The sequence below is a fragment of the Echiichthys vipera genome, assembly GCF_963691815.1.
Source record: "Echiichthys vipera genome assembly, chromosome: 7".
Taxonomy (NCBI): Eukaryota; Metazoa; Chordata; class Actinopteri; order Perciformes; family Trachinidae; genus Echiichthys; species Echiichthys vipera.
Window position 1 is genome coordinate 33,378,389 of NC_139832.1, and position 22,789 is coordinate 33,401,177.

At 44.9% G+C, this 22,789-nt stretch overlaps 1 protein-coding gene across 1 annotated transcript in view; it reads left to right on the forward strand.

Moving 5' to 3' along the window:
* The window catches only part of ckap5 (cytoskeleton associated protein 5), a 79,519-nt gene that overhangs the window by 8,904 nt on the left and 47,826 nt on the right, over positions 1–22,789 (forward strand). Inside the window, 10 exon segments of the mRNA XM_083916810.1 lie at positions 11,108–11,279; positions 11,382–11,514; positions 12,558–12,658; positions 12,965–13,078; positions 14,080–14,184; positions 14,548–14,637; positions 16,257–16,421; positions 19,606–19,734; positions 19,848–20,003; positions 20,154–20,255. Coding sequence (XP_083772936.1) covers positions 11,108–11,279; positions 11,382–11,514; positions 12,558–12,658; positions 12,965–13,078; positions 14,080–14,184; positions 14,548–14,637; positions 16,257–16,421; positions 19,606–19,734; positions 19,848–20,003; positions 20,154–20,255 — 1,267 coding nt within the window.

Consider the following 22,789-nt stretch of genomic DNA (forward strand, 5'->3'; position numbering starts at 1 on the left):
TGAAATACTATATTGACATGCAAATAAATGGCAGTGGCCCTGGTGTGTAAAGTCCCGGTCTGTTACTCTGTAACAAATATGGATAGCTCGTTGGGCTGTCTGCTGGTGTGTCCTGCACTTTTATGAACATTGTTAATTTCATGTCTTGCACCTACATTGTATCTTCTTGTTCCTCTTCATCAGTTAATTTGTTAGATTGGAACATGCTGCATAGCAAAGGAAAACTAAATCATCTTTAGGAGTGTTTGAGACCAAAGTTAGTTTTAAGTTGGATATTCGATATTCACTCAGGTCCCAGCTTCTTACAAATGAGTTTCCAGTGATTCATCTCAAAGCTCTGAGCTGACCAAATCGTCCTCCTGCTGCTAACACTGGGCGAACCTCACTAAGTTGCAGCTGGGACCAGAGTGAATATCTGTTGAATTTCCAACTTAAAACTAACGTCGTCGGGGTGTATTTGAGGCAATGACAGGTATTTATTACACAGGGTCTAATAAATACTGTCTTAATAGATTAAGTTAAGTTTTGAATTGATTGTCTTTGGCCATCACATGGCTGTCAGACACAGTAGAAGATGGGATGCGGAGATGTGTTCCCATTCATTCCCACAAAGCATCACCATGTTCCCACAAAGCATTCGGCCATTGCCAAGATGGTGCTATTTGCAAAACGGCTTATTCAGCTTGGCTAACAGGGCTAAGGTAACTAGCATGCCATTGCTGAAAGAGAACAACTAGTGCACTGAAATGAGAGAATATTTGTACAGCTTTCTTTTTTTTATTCCTATTTTTCAAAGGAAAAACATCTGCTAAACCTACCTGCTCGGTGTAATAGCAACATGCCTTTGACCATTTCTTCTTATCTGCCGTGACAACGTCTTGTTGCAAGTTTCCATCAGTGTAGACACATGAGATTGACCGAATAGTTTTGCAATGCGCAACTGTTAGAAATATAATAGAATAGAATTACTTTAATGATCCCAGACTGGGAAATTATTTTGTAACAGCAGTAGTGGGTCAGCAAACAAAAACTTTGTACATAACATAAATAGAATCAAATATATACATAGTGTGTATATATACAGGGCAAAGTGTGCTATAAACAATAATAATATATACAACAAAATATGCAAAATATACTATTACAATAAAATATACAAAACAAAAAAAACAGTAGAGGGAGCAGAGTTCTCTGTCAGGCAGAGGTGAGAGAGTTATTATAAAAAGTGATGGGTTGTGGCAGGAAAGATTTCCTGAATCTGTTGCTACGACATCGAAGCTGAAGCAGCCTTTTGGGGAAGGTGCTCCGCTGTCTGACCAGTGTGAGTTGGAGAGGCTGGAGAGGATTATACATGATGGATAACGGTTTTCCGGGGTCCTCCTCTCCACCACAGCCTCCAGAGTGTCCTGTTTGCAGCCAATCACAGAGCCAGCCTTCCTGATCAGTTTGTTGAGTCTGTTGGTGTCGCTGGCTCCAATGCTGCTCCCCCAACAAACCACAGCAAAGAAAAGTACACTGGCCACCACAGACTGATAAAAGATCTCCAACATCTTGCTGCACACGTTGAAGGATCTCAGCTTCCTCAGGCAGTAAAGTCTGCTCATCCCCTTCTTGTAAACAGCTTCAGTGTTAGCTCTCCAATCCAGTCTGTGGTTGATGGTAACTTGTAATCCTCCACTGCCTCCACATCCTTTCTCAGAAAGAGGTTGGAAAGTCGTCTTCCTCTTCTTCCTGAAATCTATCACCATCTCTCTGGTCTTGCTGATGTTCAGCCGCAGGTGATTCTGTCCAGTCCACTTCACAAAGTTGTCTACCAGGGCCCTGTACTCCTCCTCCTGTCCCTCACTTAACACCCAACAACAGCCGAGTCGTCAGAAAACTTTTGCAGGTGACACGACTCAGTCTTGTACTGAAAGTCAGTGGTGTATAAGGTGAACAGGAAAGGAGACAGTACAGTCCCCGGTGGAGCTCCTGTATCACTAACCACCACATCAGACAGAACACTGCCCATACGGACAAACTGTGGCCTGCCTGTCAGGTAGTCAGTAATCCAGGAGATCATTGTGTCATCCACTCCCAGCACCCGCAGCTTCTCCCCCAGTAGCAGTGGCTGAATGGTGTTAAAAGCACTAGAGAAATCAAAGAATGTGATTCTCACAGTACCTCCTCCATCATCCAGGTGAAAATGGGCTCGTTGCAGCAGGTAGATGACAGCGTCATCAACTCCCAAGTGGGGCTGGTAAGCAAATTGCAGAGGGTCTAGCAGGGCTCTCACCTGCGGCCTCAGGTTGACCAAAACTAGTCTCTCAGCACCTTCATGACGTAAGATGTGAGGGCCACTCGTCGATAGTCATTGAGGTCTGATGGTGACGACTTCTTTGGAACAGGAATTAGGCAGGAAGTCTTCCAGAGCACTGGTATTCTCTCCTGACCAAGGCTCAGATTGTAGAGGTGTTGTAGGGCAGGAGACAGCTGGCTGGCACATGTCTTCAGGATACTGGGGCTGATACCATCAGGGCCTTCAGCCTTATGCTGGTGGAGTCTCTCCAGCTGTCTCCTAACCTGGCCTGCAGTCAGTCATGCGGGGGAGGCTGCTGGTGTCTTCAGTGGAGGACGAGGAGGTGAAGGTGGAGGAGGAGTGGTCAGAGGAGGAGGAGAGGTGCTGCACAAGAGAGCTCACAGCAGGGGATTGAGGGGGGAGGGGAGGAAGTATTTGGGGCAGTGAGGGTGTGTGGGGGTCTGGAGGTGTCATGGAGACGACAGAAGGCTGTGAGCTGAACCTATGTTCAGCTCGTTTGCCCTCTCCAGGCTGCCTGGTGACTGTCTGCCGCTCACCTTACACCCAGTGATCTGCTTCATACCAGTCTACACATCCCTCACATTGTTCTGCTGGAGTTTGGCCTCTAGCTTCCTCCTGTAGATGTCTTTACAGGTCCTCAGCATATCCCTGAGTTCATGCTGCACTCTCCTCAGTTCTTCCCTGTCTCCAGACCTGAACGCCCTCTTCTTCTTGTTAAGAAGGGCTTTCAGGTCATTGGTGATCCACGGCTTATTATTAGAGAAGCAGCTCACAGTCCGGGCTGGCATGGTGGTGCATTCACAGAACCTGATGTATTCTGTGATGCAGTCGATCATGCTGTCCAGATCCTCTCCATGTGGCTCAACAAGTGCATTCCAGTCTGTCGAGTCAAAGCAGTCCTGTAGTACGTCAGCGGCCTCCTGATTCCACCTCTTCACGCTCCTAGTGTGGACAGGCTGCCGCTGAACAAGGGGAATATACTTAGAGGTCAGCAGAACCAGGTTGTGGTCAGATCTTCCGAGAGGGGGGAGGGCTGTGGGACTGTATGCATCCTTACCATTTGCATACAACACATCCAGTGTGTTGCAGTCTCTGGTGAGGCAGTCAACATACTGGTGAAATGTTGGCAGGATTTTATCCAGTGAGACGTGATTAAAATCCCCAGTGATTACAACAAATGCAGGATGCAGCGTCTGTATCTTGGCAACAGAGGAGTAGATGACGTCACAGGCCAGCGCTGCATCAGCTGAAGGAGAAACGTACACACCGATAATGATGGCAGACGTGAATTCCCGGGGCAAATAATAAGGCCTCATCCCCACAGTCAACAGTTCAATGTCCGGGGTACAGATAAATCATCGATAAATATAATTTAAAAGCTCAGAGGCATACAAGTCCAGTTCCAATTCCAATCTGTTACAGGTTCTCAGCTGGAACTGGTTCTCAATTCTCCTCTCTGCTAATCAACATTTAAAGTCCCCTTCCACTCAAAAATGTATTTTTTTTCTGTTTCTGTCATCTAAAATGACTATTAGGGGTCTGATGAGACCATGCATGATATTGGGTTTACAAGGACTAGATTTGATTCACTATTTTTTACAGGTGCAGTTGATCTTAGCAGAGAGCTGTGGTGGTGCTGCAGTTGTCTTTGCATAGTGCTCGTGTTAGCCGCGGTGTACGGCACCACTGTAAAGTAGGCCCCCCCACCTATCACTGTCTGCACAGGGGGCACTAAGGCGTTATGGTGCCGACAGCACTATCTTCTTACAGCGTTTACAGACTGTTCATGTCTTGTCTTTGCCATTGGGAATCCAAAATGCTGCCAAACAACTGATTGCTCTGCACTCATGTAGTTTTAATAGTTTTAAGTTTTAATATTGCAAAATCTTGTTCTTGTGGGACAAGATCTGGTCTCACCTCTACTAACTATGTTTCCATCCAATTGTCAATTGAATTATTATAAGTTTGCTGAAATCGAATAAAGCTGGTGAAAGTGCGTTTCCATCCAATGGCTTTAAAGCGAATAAAAACCTGTATGTAATGAAGTCACATGCTGTTTTGCGTTCAAATTGGTGTATCTAATAGATTTCAAGGTGACATTTTAAGGTGTTTCCATTCAATTTTGCACTGAATCATTTAAACAAACATTTGCGGATTAAAGTTTCTTAGCCCAAATGGATTTCTCAGTTTACCTATAAATGTAATATTGCAGCTTATAGCAACATATTAAGCTATAATCAGACGTCGGCATCAAATTATCACTATGATGTTGCAGATGCGCGTAAATTACTATGTCGGTTTAGGTGCATTGGCATTCAGATGATTAATTTCTGGATTAATGTGAACTTTCAGTTTGACCAAAACAAGGCCCAAAGGCTTTGTCTTTGTTTGATCCACAGGGGACCATGTGGTCAAAGTGAAAATGGTTGACAGCTGGGCCACCCCCTTCCCCACACAGTTCACATCCAGGTGTGAACTTTCCAAGGGACCCAAACTGTCAGCTACCATTGGTCAAAAGCCTGACCCTTACTGATGACATCACCATTTCTATAAAAAAAACTTATTTTTGCCTCTTGCTTTCTCCTGGATCCTCGTCTCCTGATCTTCCTCTTGGGTCCTCTTACTTTTCAATTCCTCTGCTCCCACCACCTGGGACCAGCTGCCAGCTGTCCCGAGGCCTTGCCTGCCGGGAGTAGGACTGAACGACCACCTGAGCAGAACAAAGAGCGGTCTGATTCATCTATTGTTAAAAGCAACACAACCAGGATAACGAACAACTTTCTTCAAACTGGGTCATAAGGACAAGACCCTAGCAAAAGCAACGCAACTTCCCTTTCCCCATCCTATGGACTAGTAACTAAACTGCAACTGGGCATTAATTATAGTTATGACATTTTACATGAATGGCTAAGCAAAGGACTTTAACTATGTTATATGTCTGATGTTTTTAATGGACTTTTAAAGCAATAAGAGAGATCCTAACAGCATAGGTGCTCTCGTGTGACCAGAAGTTTGTGTAACCCCCTTCTCATGTCACAGACACACTTGTCGTTTTAGATTTGTGTTTTTTCATCTATTAATTTGTTAATAAATGTTTGTGTTTACAATATGTCTGTTTATTATTGCATGAAGATGAATGTGCCAATCTCTTCTAAGAAAATAACTCAAATAACTCAACAAAGACTATTACACTAATTGGTACATAATCCTAAATTAGTTTAGTATGTTTCATGAGTCTATATTAGTTGTCACTTCCCTCTTTGAGGGTGGTGTCCTGAGGTACTCTAGTTTAACTAGTCATTTTTGTTATCTTTGGTAATTATTTGAGATAGCCAATATTGATCAATAAGTTTGAGAATACTCTCATAATCTGATTGTGAATCAATGCCCTACAGCGGCGGCCTGTGTTTTGGGAACGACAGCGCTCCAAACTTTTCTGGACTGTGGTTCAGAGACGCTTCACGGATACCCTTTGTTGTGATGGTACATATACCTATAGGCTACCTTAAGTGGACAAGGCACAGGAGATCTTGCTACACAACTCCAGAGCGCTCCTTGTGCCACAGGTGTATGGCTCTATTGACGGGACTCCAGTCCCGATTAGACCCCCAGCTGAAGGATACATGGATTTGTTATTATAAAGGGCTGGCTATAAATCATGCTACAGGCAGTAGAAGATGGTGGTGGTTTTATCAGGGACATTTGTTTCAGCACTCCTAGTAGTGCGTAGTCTTCACTACTTCTGAGCTGTACAAGTGCCTACGTTAACCTTGGTAGATAGTACACACTAATCATTCTCAGATTGAATGAGAATTCACCTTATATGTCATGTTTCATTCACACATTGTTTGGATTACCCGAAGTATCATCATAATCATATTTGTTGCAGAGTTGTGATCCCTATCGGCAAGTGCTTTTGAAACTTTAGTGTCAACCCGTGTGTCAGCCACTGACAGTTACAAGCGAACAGACAACAGAAACTTATAAAAGATGCTAACTACACTTACCATTCTGATGGTACGTTCAGACCGGGCGCGATAGACATGAGTAATGTGCCGCTTGATCATATTTGCAGTGTCGGAAAGCCAAATGAGACCAGTGAAAGTCAGAGGCGGCTAGTTAACATCATTTCAAGGCTATGGAAGGAGGCTAGGACACCAAACAAAGATGGCTGCGCTTTGGGGGTGACACATTCAGTGGAACTGGAGTTGCGCTGTTGGAGGGTCCCAGGCCATGATGCTAGAATTAAAGTGATGGTTTTATGATTTTTACTGCGCATGTGTCATACCCCTAAAGCACCTCCATTTACTGTTGTGCTAAAATGGGAAGATATGCTTGTGCTAACCAGGAATCTGAATGCTTCTAAAAGAACCGAAATGAGCTCTCATATGAAGTGTGTGGCTCTTAAAAGAGCCGTTGTAGTGAGATCAGGCCATCAGTGATTTAAGCCGTAAAGGAACACCTTCACCCAGACGGAGGGCTCGCTGGCGAGCGCCTGGTGGCTGGGTTTGCCACGGAGCACGGCCGGGCACAGCCCGAAAAAGTGACGTGGGACCTCCCTCCTCTCCATCCTGTGGGCCCACCACTCGCAGGAGGAACCACTTGGGTCGGGTGCGCTGCTGGGGCACGGGCAGCAGAAGCTGCCTCTGGGGATGTGGAATGTCACCTCTCTGTCGGGGAAGGAGCTGGAGCTTGTGCGGGAGGTGGAGTGCTACCAGTTAGATCTGGTGGGGCTTACCTCCACACACAGTCTGGGTTCTGGAACCGTACTCCTGGATAGGGGTTGGACCCTATTCTTCTCTGTAGCTGCCCAGGTTGTGAGGCGCCGGGCGGGTGTGGGGATACTCACAAACCCCGGCTGAGCACCGCGGTGTTGGAGTTCACCCCGGTGGACGAGAGGGACGCTCCTTACGCCTGCGGGTGGTAGGGGGGAAAACTCAGACTGTTTGTGCATATGCACCGACAGCAGTTCAGAGTATTCGGCCTTCTTGGAGACCCTGAATGGAGTCCTGCATAGGGCTCCAGCAGGGGACTCCATAGTTGGGAGACTTCAACGCCCACATGGGCAATTATGGAGACACCTGGAGAGGCGTGATTGGGAGGAACGGCCTCCCTGATCTAAATTCAAGCGGTTGTCAGTTATTAGTCTTCTGTGCTAGTCACGGATTGTGTATAACTAACACCATGTTCGAACATAAGGATGCTCATAAGTGTACGTGGTACCAGAGCACCCTAGGCCAAAGGTCGATGATCGATTTTGTGATCGTATCATCTGATCTGAGTATGTTTTGGACACTCGAGTGAAGAGAGGGACAGAGCTGTCAACTCATCACCATCTGGTGATGAGTTGGGTCAGAGGATGGGGGAAGATTCTGGAGAGACCAGGTAAGCCAGAGTGGGCAATGTTCAAATCTTCCATTGCTGAAGCGGTGAGCTGTGGCCTCAAGGTCTTAGGTGCCTCAAGGGGCGGTAACCCTCGAACATCGTGGTGGACACCGGTGGTCAGGGAAGCTGTCCGACTGAAGAAGGAGGCCTTCCGCGATATGTTATCCCAGAAGACTCCGGAGGCAGTTGCAAGGTACCGACAGGTCAGAAGGGCTGCAGCCTCTGCTGTGTCAGAGGCAAAACAGCGGGTGTGGGAGGAGTTCGGAGAAGTCATGGAGAAGGACTTTCGGGCGGCACCAAGGTGCATCTGGAAAACCAATCATACTTAGGAGGGGGAAACGGGGAACCGTCCAAGCTGTTAACAGTAAGGACGGGACGCTGGTTACCTCAGCTGATGAGGTAGCTGGGCGGTGGAAGGAGCACTTTGAGGAACTCCTTAATCAGAATAACACGCCCTCGTTTGTAGAGGCAGAGCTGGAGGCTGATGGGGAATCCTTGTTAATATCTCTGGCGGAAGTCACTGAGGAACTCCACAGTGGCAAAGCCCCAGGGATTGATGAGATTCGTTCAGAAATGCTGAAAGCTTTAGGTTTGGACGGGCTTGGTTGACACGTCTCCTCAACATTGCGTGGAAGTCTGGGACCGTGCCAAGAGAGTGGCAGACTGGGGTGGTGGCTCCTCTGTTTAAAAAAGGGGACCAGAGGGTGTGTGCCAATTACAGGGGTATCACACTACTCAGCCTTCCTGGTAAAGTCTACTCCAAGGTGCTGGAAAGGAGGGTTCGTCCTATAGTCGAACCTCAGATTGAAGAGGAACAATGTGGATCCGTCCTGGACGTGGAGAACAGACCAGTTCTTCACTCTCGCAAGGATCCTGGAGAGGGGGGCTGGGAGTATGCCCATCCAGTCTACATGTGTTTCGTGGATTTGGAGAAGGCATATGACCGGGTCCCTCGGGAGATACTGTGGGAGGTGCTGCAGGAGTATGGGGTGAGGGGGTCACTTCTGTGGGCCATCCAATCTCTGTGCACCCAAAGCGAGAGCTGTGTCCGGATCCTCTGCAGTAAGGCAGATTCGTTCCCGGTAGGGGTTGGCCTCCGCCAGGGGTGCGCTTTGTCACCAATCCTGTTCGTGATTTTTATGGACAGGATATCGAGGCATAGTCGTAGTGCGGAGGGGTTGCAGTTCGGTGGGCTGAGAATCTCATCTCTGCTTTTTGCAGACGATGTGGTCCTGATGGCATTCTCTGTCACACAGCCGAGTGTGAAACGGCTGGGATGAGGATCAGCACCTCTAAACATGAGTCCATGGCTCTGAGCAGGAAACCGGTGGATTGCTTACTCCGGGTAGGGTATGAGTCCTTACCTCAAGTGAAGGAGTTCAAGTACCTCGGGATCATGTTCACGAGTAAGGGGAGGGTGGAGCGTGAGTTTGGCCGGAGAATCGGATCAGCGGGACGGTGTTGCAGTCGCTCTAACGCACCGAAAAGAGAGCTGAGCCGGAAGGCAAAGCTCTCGATCTACCGGTCAATCTTCGTTCCTTCCCTCGCCTATGGTCATGACCGAAAGAACGAGGTCGTGGGTACAAGCGGCCGAAATGGGTTTTCTCAGGAGGGTGGCTGGAGTCTCCCTTAGAGATAGGGGGAGAAGTTCAGCCATCCGTGAGGAACTCAGAGTAGAGCCGCTGCTCCTTTTGCGATGAAAGGAGCCAGTTGAGGTGGTTCTGGCACTAGTAAGGATGCCCCCTGGGCGCCTCCCTAGGGAGGTGTTCCAGGCACGTCCAGCTGGGAGGAGGCCACGGGGAAGACCCAGGACTAGGTGGAGAGATTATATCTCCACACTGGCCTGGGAATGCCTCGGGATCCCCCAGTTAGAGCTGGTTAATATGGCCCGGGAAACAGAAGTTTGGGGTCCCCTGCTAAAGCTGCTTCCCCCGCGACCCGACCCCTGATAAGCGGATGAAGATGAGATGAGATGAGATGAGATGAGAAACACCTTCAGCACACCGCAGGTCTCCTTGTAGATCAGACCAGAGAAAGGGTTCACTCTGCAATAACAGCTTTCTTCTTCTGGATTTCTGGTGGACTAGATTCCTAAAGCTACATTGCTGCCATCCACAGGTTTTGGTAGTATCATTATTTTATTATATCCATAGTAACATTCTGATTTCCTTAACGTAGTTAAGGGCTGCAACAATAAAGGCTTTGGTGATCGCCTTTACAATGATGCTTATATCGCAATCTCTATGCTGATTGTTGATGCGCCACAGCATCCTGCAAATCGCCTGAAAATATTTTCTACTTGCGCGTAGGATACGAAAATTGCATAGCGAGTAATGCGCTGACACTGACAGTCTAAATGTACCTTCAAGGTGCTAGTTACTGATTTTAATGACAACCGACTCCTCATCTGAGTCTGGGTCCGACTGACACCTGGTTCACAAAGCACAAACTATAACGTTGGCTCCATGGACAGGCAGCCTTTGCCCCGTGTACTACCGTCCGCCTGTGGAGCTCTAGGAGTTGCACCTGCCATAACTTGAGTCGGTGATCGAAGAGGCTCCACTGCCCCACCTCCTCCTGTCTGAAGCTCAAACATGTAGGCCCATGGCTGATTCTCTCTGTTTTGTTAAGTCATCTTGATGAGTCATTCACGTGGCTCAGTTTAAACCCCGGACATACCTCTGGTAGAAGCTAGACAGTTGTTACTGAAGAGTCTTAAACTAACAAGCACGCGAGGGCACAAGCAGCAGGGAGTGGGAATCAGAAATACTTTAATAATCCCAGGGGGAAATTATTTTTGTTGCAAACTCCAGCTATACAAACATGATATCAATTATAACAATATACACATAGAATATACTATATATATTTGGGAAAATAGAAATATAAAACATGAAAAAAAATTATAAATATATATATATGTATATATATCACTCAAAAAAACTAATAATATGATAGTGCATACCAGATTTTTTCTGCGCATGTGTCATACCCTCAGAGCACCGGCATCTTTGATAATTCTCCTTGCCTCTTTCTAAAAGTCTTCAGAATCGTTAAGCACACACAAAGGCATGTAGGCTCTATGGGATGAAATCAACAATGTTTAACTGATTCATTGACTTTATTTCTCCGTGCAGCGAGTGAGGCAGCAAGAGACACACCGAATTGAAATAATTGAAAACAATATGACGTGATGTCTAATATAATGTTGTGGTAACAGTTTTCCTGGTATTGTTTATGCCTCCTTGGATAGAGCAATGCAGTGACCTTGTAAAAAAGAAGTGATGACCTCCTCACTGATGAGAGCTGTTAAATACTGTTTAATATTGCTGGTCAACAGAGTTGTGCTGGTAATTTAGTATAGCAGACTTCTATCTCCTGCCAATGACACTAACCACCTCTTGCTCTGTCCTCGTCCCCTAGTGAGTTTGGATCGAAGATAGTGACATTGAAGCCAGTAGTGAAGATTTTATCCAAGCAGTTTGAGTCCAGAGAGAAGGCGGTGAGAGATGAAGTCAAGCTGCTTGCTGTCGAGATCTACAAATGGATCAGAGATGCTCTAAGACCACCACTGCAAAATATTACCTCTGTACAGGTGGGACACACTCATCACTGCGCATACATGCCCTTCTTTTAATGTTCAGCTTCCAGAATCAAGGTCAACTCAACAATGCTTGTTGCTTCTCTGTCCCTACAGCTGAAGGAGCTGGAGGAGGAGTGGGTGAAGCTGCCTTCATCTCCTCCCAAGCAGACCAGGTTCTTGCGCTCACAGCAGGACCTGAAGGCAAAGTTTGAACAGCAACAAACCCAAGGAGGAGAACAGTCTGATGGTAAGTATGGATGCCATAGTGAGGAAATTGTCTCACCAGTTCATTAACTTGTGACAACACTGGTGTTATTATAGAGTACACTACAAATGCAGAAGTGCTGCAAAGCACTGCCCGCTTCCCTTCCCTTTGCTTCAGCACCCATATTAACCATAGACTGTATATAAGGGTCTACTCACACTTGGCCCAGTTGATCTGAGCCGTGCTCTAGCGTGATTGTCCCCCCTCCCGCCCGGCCTGCACTCACACTATTCAAACGATCTGGGCCTCGTCTCGATTACTTCTTGCTTATAAGTCATCACCACTCAGAGTTCTGCTTTGTCGGACTGACTGTCTTTGAATATTTTCATCTAACCAAATCTGCAGTAAACACTCCACCTCCACATCAGACTACCGCAATCCATTCGGCGGCATCTTTGTAAATGTCCGTCGCAGGCAACAGTAATATATAAATAGAAATTGGGACCGCCGTCAATACTCTATGCTCGTACATTTGCTCATACATGTGTTTTTTCGTGCCAGAAAGTGTGCCTACGCAATTGCGCTACTCAGACCATAGCCACGCAGAGCTCAATGGTCAGCTTGCGATCTTGTTTCTGGTTTGTTTTCTCTGCGATTGACACAAATGCGCTGATAATCTATTATAAACCTATTAATTAATATATTATATGTGACATAACTGGTCTGATTCTGCATATCGTCTTGTTGATCTCATCATGTTTTGAGTGAAATCAGATTCCTGCCATTTCTGCTGCTGCTGTATGGAGCATGTGGGCGCCAATACAAAAAAATATATACTTAATGGGTTTTATTTCTTTTAAAAAACAAAAGCAAAATGACAGCGGGAGCAGAGGGTAAGTAATGTTATTGGTGTATGCCCAAACACCATGTAACAGCCTACCACAGCAAGCCTAATGGTAGATTTAACTTGGTAGCAAACTGCTAACAGATTTGTACATACACACTTTTACTTTGTTTCTTTCCTTTGATGTTGAGCAGTTGTGGAGTCATGATCTGGTGCCACCTCTTTTCTGTTTGTCTTTCAGGAGAGGATGAGGCAGAAACAGTGGCAGCAGTGGATCCTTATGAACTGCTGGAGGCCGTAGATATTCTGTCCAAGATACCCAAAGACTTCTATGACAAAATAGTAAGTTTATCTAACTATGTATACTACTCAAAAAACCCTTTAAATGATGCAGCCTGTGTATGTTAACTGGCCAAGCCTCTTAATGTTATAGTCCAGAAATATTTAATTATGTGTTCAGTTTCTCTTTATCACAGAGTGAGTTAAAACAATGGTGATTGATGATATGACCCACTGATAAAAGCACTTTGCAGAATATTCCAATCTGTGTGTCTGTGGAGACATTCCCTCATGGTCGTGACGCTGTAATTTCAGCTTTTCTGTGGAACACAAGATGTTGCAATATGTGTCGTTGCTCTGTTTCTGCAGGAGGCTAAAAAATGGCAGGAGAGAAAAGAAGCTCTGGAGGCTGTAGAGTCTCTGACGAAGAACCCGAAACTAGAAAATGGAGACTACGGAGACCTTGTCAGAGCTCTGAAGAAGGTAAAGACTTCAGTACTTCTCACAGTTTCATGTTCTGGAATTAATTGTAGAGAAATTACTAGAAAGAAATAAGCCCAATCATTAAAGTGTCTTATCCTAAATAAAGTTTAATGATGTAATTTCTTTAGCTATGTCACATACTGTATTTGTACTACTTTGTTTGTATTTTAAATGAATGTCTTACATTAGGAGGGCCACCTGACAAGCCCCTATGCGTATTTCTGGCTCCTCCTGTATATTTCAGTTATTTGTTTTATTTTCTTTTATGATCTATTATGCATTTTCTCGTGTGCAATAAGGGCGCACTCACACTGTCGTTCTGTCCCAGGGCCAAAACCGTTTTTTCAGCTAAAGCCTAGTACCTTTAAGCAGTGTGAGTGCACCCGCTCCGCGCATAACTGCGGCCAGCGGGCCGTCCACAGCCCGCTTGAAAGAGGTGGGATTTAGCAGAGCCGTTTGCACATGTACGAGCACGAGCGTGCGCACGTGTACGAGCACGAGCCCTACGGCGGTAGCAGTATGTGCGCCTGTTCGGACATAGAAAATAGAAGGATGGACCTTGCGCGGACATTTAACAACAACAACAACAATGGCGGTGAAAGGTTCACGTTGGTGTGATGCGGAGGTGGAGTGTTCACTGCAGATTTGGTCGGATGTAAATATTCAAAAACAGTCGACAAGACGCACAAAAACTCAGAGGTCTACGGAAAGATTTGTAAACAAAGCCTCACACACGCGATCAATGCGTGTGACGTGTTACGGCGTGATGGCATATGGACAGCAAGAAGCATTGGCCGAGGCCCAGGCAGTGTGAGTACAAACGGGGCTGGGGCGCGGGGGGAGAGGGAGGGGGGACAAGTACCCTAAAGCCCGGGTCGCGGTGCGGAAGGACAGTGTGAGTGCGCCCTAAATAATGTAATCTAAAAAGTTTGGCCTAACAAGACTTAGATTGAGGGCTTCTGGTGACTCTTCATTGTACACTTACTGGTTTTATGTTTCAGGTTTTGGGAAAAGATGCCAATGTGATGCTGGTGTCATTGGCAGCTAAATGTCTGGCTGCACTGGCCACTGGTCTCAGGAAGAAGTTTGGAACGTATGCAGGACACGTAAGTTACAGAATCTCAGAATGTCAAGGGAAATGTTTGTATTAGCAGCAGTGGGTTTGTTTTCGTGTTAGTGAAGCCACTGAGTATATCATTAACGCACAAAGTACTCATTAGCATTGCCTTATTAATTTGACAGAAAATGACTAAAGTGGGCCTTTTGCACCACGTTTTTTTATTTTTTGCCGTGGTTTTGAATGTTTGCGTAGCTGGGAATAAATGAATGTGGTTGTTGTGGATAAGCTTTGAACTTGAACATAATATCACATTCAGGATGTAAACACAGGTTTAACAGTGATCACGTGAAACAATTGAATATTTTGAAATCATTGATAACTGCTAAATTAGTGCTGTGTTTTTGTTTAGGTGGTTCCAACTATTCTGGAGAAGTTCAAGGAGAAGAAGCCTCAGGTTGTCCAGGCCCTGCAGGAGGCTATTGATGCCATCTTCCTCACTGTAAGTTGTGCTCACTGTAAGCCTGGTGTATTGGGGTGTGAAATGACAAAAATTGGGATTTTGCTGAAACGATGTTTTGCATCCCTCAAAAATGTGTTTGTAAAAGCATCAAATGCCTAGATGTTAATGAAAATATTGGCAAACACAACTTGTTCAAGAAAAACAGGTCTTATTTATTGACTTAAAATTGAGTAATTCAAGTAAGTACAATCCAAGGAGAACAAGCTGTAAGGAGAATAAGCAAGAAGAAAACTAAGGCTTAAACCCAGACTTCAAGTGTCAAATATTGCGCACCGATTGGTGACAGCGTTTGTTATTGCTTGCCATCCGTTGCCCTTCTTGTCATGAGGCACTCCCTTGCCGAATGAATTCTGGAGTGTTGAGACAAGTGTGCTTTGCTCTTCAGGAGCAACGACTCTCTGTACTTCCATAATAACTTTCATGAACCTCCGTCCAAAACGGCCATTCCAACCAGCCGACATTTAAGTGACTTGACCAGCAGACTTTGCTAAGACTTAATTGGCTGTTGAAACAGATGATGTGCCTTTCGTTCTAAAAGCAGCTACTGGCAATTTGACAAGCTGAATCACAGGCAACAACATCTGCTGGTTTGAGTCCAGACAAAACAGGTCAGTTCACACTGTGCAACTTTCACCTGCAACATTCTAAAACAGTTTTGTTATGTTTTGTCTTGATGCAAATGTTTGGTCTAAACTGGGTACTTTCGGCTGTTCATACTGTATTCTAGTATGGTAAACACAGCCCAGAAAATAACCATACCCACACTGGAACACGTCTTCACATCACGCAGCCTCTGCAGAGCAGGCAACATTCTGAAGGCTATAACACACCCCTATCACCATCTCTTCTCTCTGCTGCCATCTGTAAGGCACTACAGGGCATTAAAGTCCAGCACTTCTGAGCTCAAGCTATAAGTAACTCCCCGTCCCCTGTTATGACAGTCACACTGAAGGTCACCATGAGCTGCACTAAATAGGTGTTAATGCTGTTCACTTCTTCATCAGGAGAACTGAAACTTTGATCATTACTTGGATCAACAACTTTTTGGGTGATCGACTAAGTCACTTTTCAAGCCACAATACCACCTGATGTCGTCTCAGTTGTGAGCACAGCTGCTTTTCTTTATCTTCTGTGATTCTGTAGTAAACTAAATATATTCAAGGGATGGACTGTTGTTTGTTTCTCTTATCTGACATTTTCTAGAGTAAAGGAAATTATCATTAGTTGCAGCCTTAGTTGCTAGTATGGTTTGATAGTTCTCATACCATACCTAGTCTGTCTAACCACATATATAGTGAAGATGTCGGGCTCCTTCCATTATCTATTTTGTTCACTAAAGTCAGCCTTATTTCCAAAAGCATTCTTCACTTGGCTTGGTTTGACTCTGCAGGGCTGTTGTGAACCCTCTATTTATTGATTTCTGACTTAATGGCTGCTTTTATTCATAGAGCACTCTACTGACTCTCCAGACCAGCCTCTAATGCATTTCAGAAGACACTCTTGTTAATCTATCCAAGTTGGATAGATTAATGGATTGCAATTATTATGTTTTTGTAGTTTATATACTGTCATGTTAAATATGACATATTTTTTTCCAGACCACTCTTCAGAACCTTTCGGAGGACATCCTGGCTGTGATGGACAATAAGAACCCCTCCATTAAGCAGCAGGCCTCTCTGTTTCTGGCCCGCTCCTTCAGGCACTGCACACAGGCCACACTGCCCAAGAGCGTCCTCAAACCCTTCTGTGCCGCTCTTATCAAGGTACACTTACTCTGGGTGGAAACATCTTTACAATATTACGACCTTTCCCTTCTGGTTGTACATGATTATAAATGTTTCATATAGTATGCCTTCTAGAGCTGGATATTGTTAAGATTTTAACAATACTACTACTTTGGTGCTAGTAATCGTTTCTTTTTTGGAGATTTTTTTTTTAAAAAGGAAAAATTAAACATTCAGAATTGAATGAACAAATATATATACAGTATATGCATATATACAGTATATATATATATATATATATATATATATATATATATATATACACATATGGATTATTCATTTCAGGCTCTGGGGGTGCTGAATGTCTGATTTCACATATAGATGCTTGGTGTCTCCCAATAAACCATGATAAATAGCCTATTTTCATATAAATATAAGCCTATTCATAAATACTGTTGCTAAAAATGTGAAAATAACTTCTTCTTTTAATCTTGCTCCTTAGTGTGCAGGAATAACCCCCTCCCCCTCTTAGACTAACATCTTGGTTGGGCTTTAAATCTATCTGGGTGTTAGAAATACAACAGTCTGCTCCTGTTTAACCATCAGCATCATTTACTTTGAATATTTGCCCATTTGATATTTTTCATTATAGAAGTTCAATCCGACACAGTCTGACACAGAACTGTGAAAGTGAAACTACAGCTCTAAATATGCCGTCAGCTATTGTCATTGAAAGATACCTTAGAACAGCTCACCATCTTTCAAAGTAACCAGGAGAGCTGCAGATAAATAGTGTGTCCAAGTCGATTGTCACCAGGTGCCAGATTAACACCAATTGCTCAATTTTTTTTCACAAAGTAAAGGTTTTTAAAAAACATGCTAGTACAGCAGTGGTATCAAATTCTGAAGAATAAAAAACAATAGTATTTCAGAATAGAGTAAGAATTAATGCTTTGTTCTTTACCTATTTTGGTGAAATAAAGCCACACTTTAGAGTGCTGCATTCTCTCCGCCATCATCTCTATCAGAATCAGAAACTCTTTATAGTCATTGCACATAGTAAAACGAAGGCAAGTGTCAACCAGATTGCGCGAATTAAAGCAACAAATATTAAAAATGGGGATGTGGAATGTCACCTCTCTGTCGTGAAAGGAACCGGAGCTTGTGCGGGAGGTGGAGCGCTACCACTTAGATCTGGTGGGGCATACCTCCACACACACACACATATATATACATATATATATATACACACACACACACAGTATATAACAAATAAAGATAATGTATGCAGATTATAAAAGTACATAGTGCTTGGAAATGAAATAGTTAAAAATGAATGTATTAATCCTTATTGTGTGTTATTCACTTAACGTATGTCTGTGGGGAAATGGCTGTTGAGTCTTTTTGTGCGGGTCTTGAGGGACCTGTACCGTCTGCCAGAGGGCAGCATTTGGAACAGGTTGTGTCCAGGGTGAGAACGGTCCCTCAGGATGGTGGCTGTCCTGCCCAGGCAGCGAGAGCTAAAGATGTCCTTCAGGGAGGGTAGTGGGTAGCCGGCGATTCTCTGGGCAGTGTTGATGAACCCCTGACGGGCTCTCCTGTCATACCATATCGTTATACAGTATGCTAACACACTCTCGATGTAGCAGCGGTAGAAGTACACCAGCAGCTATTCCTCCAGTTCTTTTCTTAAGGATCCTCAGAAAGTAGAGTTGCTGCTGGGCCTTCTTGACTAGTGTGGTGGTGTTTGTAGTCCAGGAGAGATCCTCTGAGAATTGTGTGCCAAGGGAAAGTCCAGAAAAAGCCCAGGAAAAGTATAAGTATAAAGGAGGGGGTGTAGAGGAGGGGGCTCAGCACACAGCCTTGTGGGGAGCCGGTGCTGAGTGTGATGGGGCTGGAGAGGTGAGGGCCCAGTCTGACGGTCTGGGGGCAGTTAGTCCTTGATCCAAAGACAGATGGGTTGGGACAGTCCTAAATCCACAAGTTTTGTGACCAGTCTACTGGGGATGGTGGTATTAAAATCAGAGCATAAGTCAATGAAAAGCATCCTCACATAGCTGCCCTAGTGTTCAAGGTGGGTCAGTGCAGTGGCGATGGCATCCTCAGTGGGCGGGAGGCTGGCTTTAATGTGCTGTTGGACCAGTCTCTCGTAGCCTGGTAGCATGACAACTGGGGGGTGGGGGCAAAGAAGCAGTTCAGTTCTTCTGCCAGTGAAGGGTCACTGTTGGCCGTCGTGCTGTTGCTGGGTTTGTAGTTGATTCACTGGATGTCCTGCCACACTCGCCATGGATTGTTGTTGTTGTTGTTGAAGTGGTACTCTGTCTTCCTCTTGTAGGCTGCTTCGGCATCTTTGATGCCTTTCTTCAGGTTGGCTCTAGCGGCACTGTACAGGGCTCTGTCGCTAGACCTGAAGGCTGTGTTGCGGCCATTGAGGAGTGTTCGGACCTCCTTTGTCATCTATGGCTTCAGGTTGGGGTAAATGCAGATGAGTTTGTCGACGGTGACGTTCAACACAGTTCTGGATGAGAACAGAGTACAGTGAATGTGTACTCTTAAGTCCTGATTTTGAAAAATGTCCACATTTGTCCTTTCAAAGCAGTCCTGCAGCTGCAAGGAAGCTCCTTCAGGCCAGCTTTCAACAGTCCTGGTGGTGGGTTAAGACTTTCTCCTGAGGGGGGTGTAAGCTGGTGCTAGTTGGATTGATAGGTGATCAGACTGGGCTAAATGTGCTAGTGGTGTGACTCTAAACCCTTTGTTGATATTAGAGTAGGCCTTGTCTAGTGTATTTTCTCCCCTGGTTGCACATTTGATGTGTTGTTCAAACTTGGGTTGAAATCATCAGCTAGGATGTGTACTGCTTTGGGGTGGGTGTTTTCTTGTTTACTGATGGTGCTATATAGGTAGCCTAAGGCTACGCAAGCGTTAGCATCCAGTGGGATATACACAGCTGTGACTATAACAACGGTAAACTCACCTGGAAGGTAGAAAGGCCTGCATCTTACTGTCAGGTACAAATCAGCAGATGCTTACATTTGGGGGCAGCCTTACTGCAGACACAACATACAGTACTGGGGCATAGGATACTATTGATAGATACTATTATAGTTTTCTATATGAGTAATTTCAGGCAGTTAATCAAAAAGAAAGTGAAGACTCTTTGTTCCCAGTTTTAAAGGTTTACTTTAAAAAAATATACCTGTGCTTTTCTCTGTAACCATCTTAGCAAGTGAATGACTCTGCTCCAGAGGTGCGTGACGCTGCCTTTGAGGCCTTAGGGACGGCAATGAAAGTAGTGGGAGAGAAAGCTGTCAACCCTTTCCTGTCTGATTTGGACAAACTCAAACTGGATAAGGTATGGATCAGTAGAAGAAGGATAAAGAGAGAGAAAACCGTCATCAGTGAATACAAATTCAAATCATGAGAACTCATCAACTGTTAACCACTGCCCTTTTTCCATGTTCAAAGATAAAGGAGTCTGCTGATAAAGTGGAGCTCCCTGGAGGGAAGAAGGGTGGTGCAGTCGGGGAAAAGAAGCCAGCAGCTAAAGCTCCTCCCCCTGTTGAAGCTCCACCCAAATTCTCTGCCCCACCCAAGAAGACCCAAACTGGTGCTGCCAGCAAGGTATGCTCAGAGCACTGCACATGCAATGAATCCCAAATAAATGTTGCCTTGTTCTACGATAGTGTTGCTGGGTCATATGACCTGAAGGAACTCAGTGGTGTTAAGTGTCAACAGTTCACCTGAAGTGTTTTGTGCCTCTCTTTTCTGCAGTCATTAGCAGGTCTATCTAAGAAAGGCAAACCAGCCTCTGCAGCTGGTGGAAAAACCAAGAAGATCCCTGACAGTAAAGAATTCATCGAGAGTGAGCTCTCGGTGAGTCTGTGTGCATCCATTTACCTTGTTACCAGTTAAAGCTTTTGAGTGCATGTCCCACATCCCCTTTCTTATATGGTCAAAAAGTATTTTTCCAAAAGCGGTGAAAAATATTTTATTTAACTTGTCTTGTTCGGAACGTTTCCTCAAGGTGATGTTAGTCCAAAGAGAATAGAGCTCTCATCCTTGAAGCCTTTTCTCTCTTAAAAGGGAAATACGAGCTTCTTTATCCTGTTTATCAGCCATATAATTCAGCAATTGAGCTTGTCAAGCAGGAAAGGCACGGGTGCCATTAATAATCTTAATTATTCAATTTTATTTACAATGCCAATTCATAACAAAGGTTATCTCAGGACACTTTATATATGGAGTAAAGACCACATGACTTATTTATGATTTACAAAGACCCAACAATTCCCCCATGAGTAGTAATAAGTCACACTATCTTTATTAATAATGGCGTCACTCCATTTAGGTGAGCCAGTCAGTGTTCTGGTACTGTGCAGGATTGCTCACTGACATTGACTTTCTGGGACACTTAAAGTGTAATTCCGGTGAAAAAATCATCCCATGGGGTTTTTCAGCACTTGCATACATCAAATAAGCCATTGACACATTTTTTTTGTGTGTGTAACAACTATTAACGGAGAAATTCTGTAGAGTTGCTAAAAGCCGGATGTGGCTAACAGTGATTAGCTTGGGGCAGTACGGTGAAGGCATTAAAGCGTCTTTTTTAACCACTAATGCTGCTCAAAATAACAGCAAACCTCTGCAGCAGCATGAGAAGAGTCCCTACACAGAAAGCAAAGCACCAATGGGCTCCTTCCTTTTGGATTGACTTTGGCAATCCACTTGAATGGAATTTACTATGAGAGGAGCTGGTACAACGGTCAGTAGGTAAGTCTTTAAAACACTCTTTTGATAACCTCTGGGTTCTCTAACTACGTTGTTGGTGCTTTGTTTTCTGTGTAGGGACTCTCATGCTACAGCAGAGGTTGGGTGTTATTTTGAGCAGTATTGGTGGTTAAAAAAGCTGTTTTAATGCCTTCACCGTACTGTCCCGAGCTAATCAGTGTTAGCCTCTTCCGACTGTTGGCAACGCTCCAGGATTTCTCCATTAATAGTTGTTACACAGAAAAAAAACTGTCTCGATGGCTTATTTGATGTGTGCAAGTGTCGAAAAAGACCAAGGGGTGATTTTACTCCAGAATTTCACTTTAATAGAGCGATGTCATGTTAATGTTCATATTGATACCAGTGCTTTTCCTGTTTTTGATAAGATGTCTGCTTTGAGAAGGGTCTGTTATGATTATGGACATAGAAAATAAAACGGACAGCGTATGAAAGTCGCACCCAATTCATTCCTATGGAGAGCTGCTCAGTGGCGCTATTTTTCACTTCCTCGTGAACACGGGAGGATTTACCGGATGGAGAAATGACTAACTAAATAAAATACCACAAGTAGGCCTATTAAGTATGATGAGGTTTCACTACCCATATTATAATACACTTAAATTGTAAACTGCCACAGGCCACATAGCTAAAATAATAAATAAATGTAGCGTATCAAGTTAATCTCATCTCATCACCCAAACTTCCCTCCCTAGGGATGCGCCCAGGGAGCATCCTTACTAAATGCCAGAAACACCTCAACTGGCTCCTTTCAACGCAAAGGAGCTGCGGCTCTACTCAGAATTCCTCACGGATGGCTGAACTTCTCACCCTATCTCTAAGGGAGACTCCAGCCACCCTTCTGAGAAAACCCATTTCGGCCGCTTGCACCCGCAACCTCATTCTTTCAATCATGACCCAGCTTTCATGACCATAGTTGAGGGTAGGAACGAAGATTGACCGGTAGATCGAGAGCTTTGCCTTCCGGCTCAGCTCTCTTTTCGCTACCAAGGTGCGGTAGAGCGACTGCAACACCGTGCCCCGCTGCTCTGATTCTCCGGCCAAACTCACGCTCCATCGTCCCCTCACTCGTGAACAAGATCCGAGGTCTTTGAACTCCTTCACTTGGGGTAAGGACTCATTCCCTACCTGGAGTAAGCAACCCACCGGTTTCCTGCTGAGAGCCATGCCCTCAGATTTAGAAGTGCTGATCCTCATCCCAACCGTTTCACTCTCTGCTGCGAACCGATCCAGTGAGTGCTGAAGGTCACTGACCGATGATGCTATCAGGACCACATCATCTGCAAAAAGCAAAGAGACTTCCACGCAATGTTGAAGAGATGTGTCAACAAAGACAGCTTCTCCCAACCCAAAGCTTTCAGCATTTCAGGCAAATCTCATCAATCCCTTGGGCTTTGCCACTGTGGAGTTGTTTGACTACCTCAGTGACCGCCAGATATATTGACAAGGATTCCAAATCAGCCTTCAGCTCTGCCTCTACAAAAGAGGGGCGTGTTAGTCGGATTAAGGAGCTTCCCTGACCACCGGTGTCCACCACGGTGTTCGAGGGTTACCGCCCCTTGAGGCACCTAATACCTTTAGGCAACAGCTCACTGCTGCAGCTTCAGCAATGGAAGCTTTAA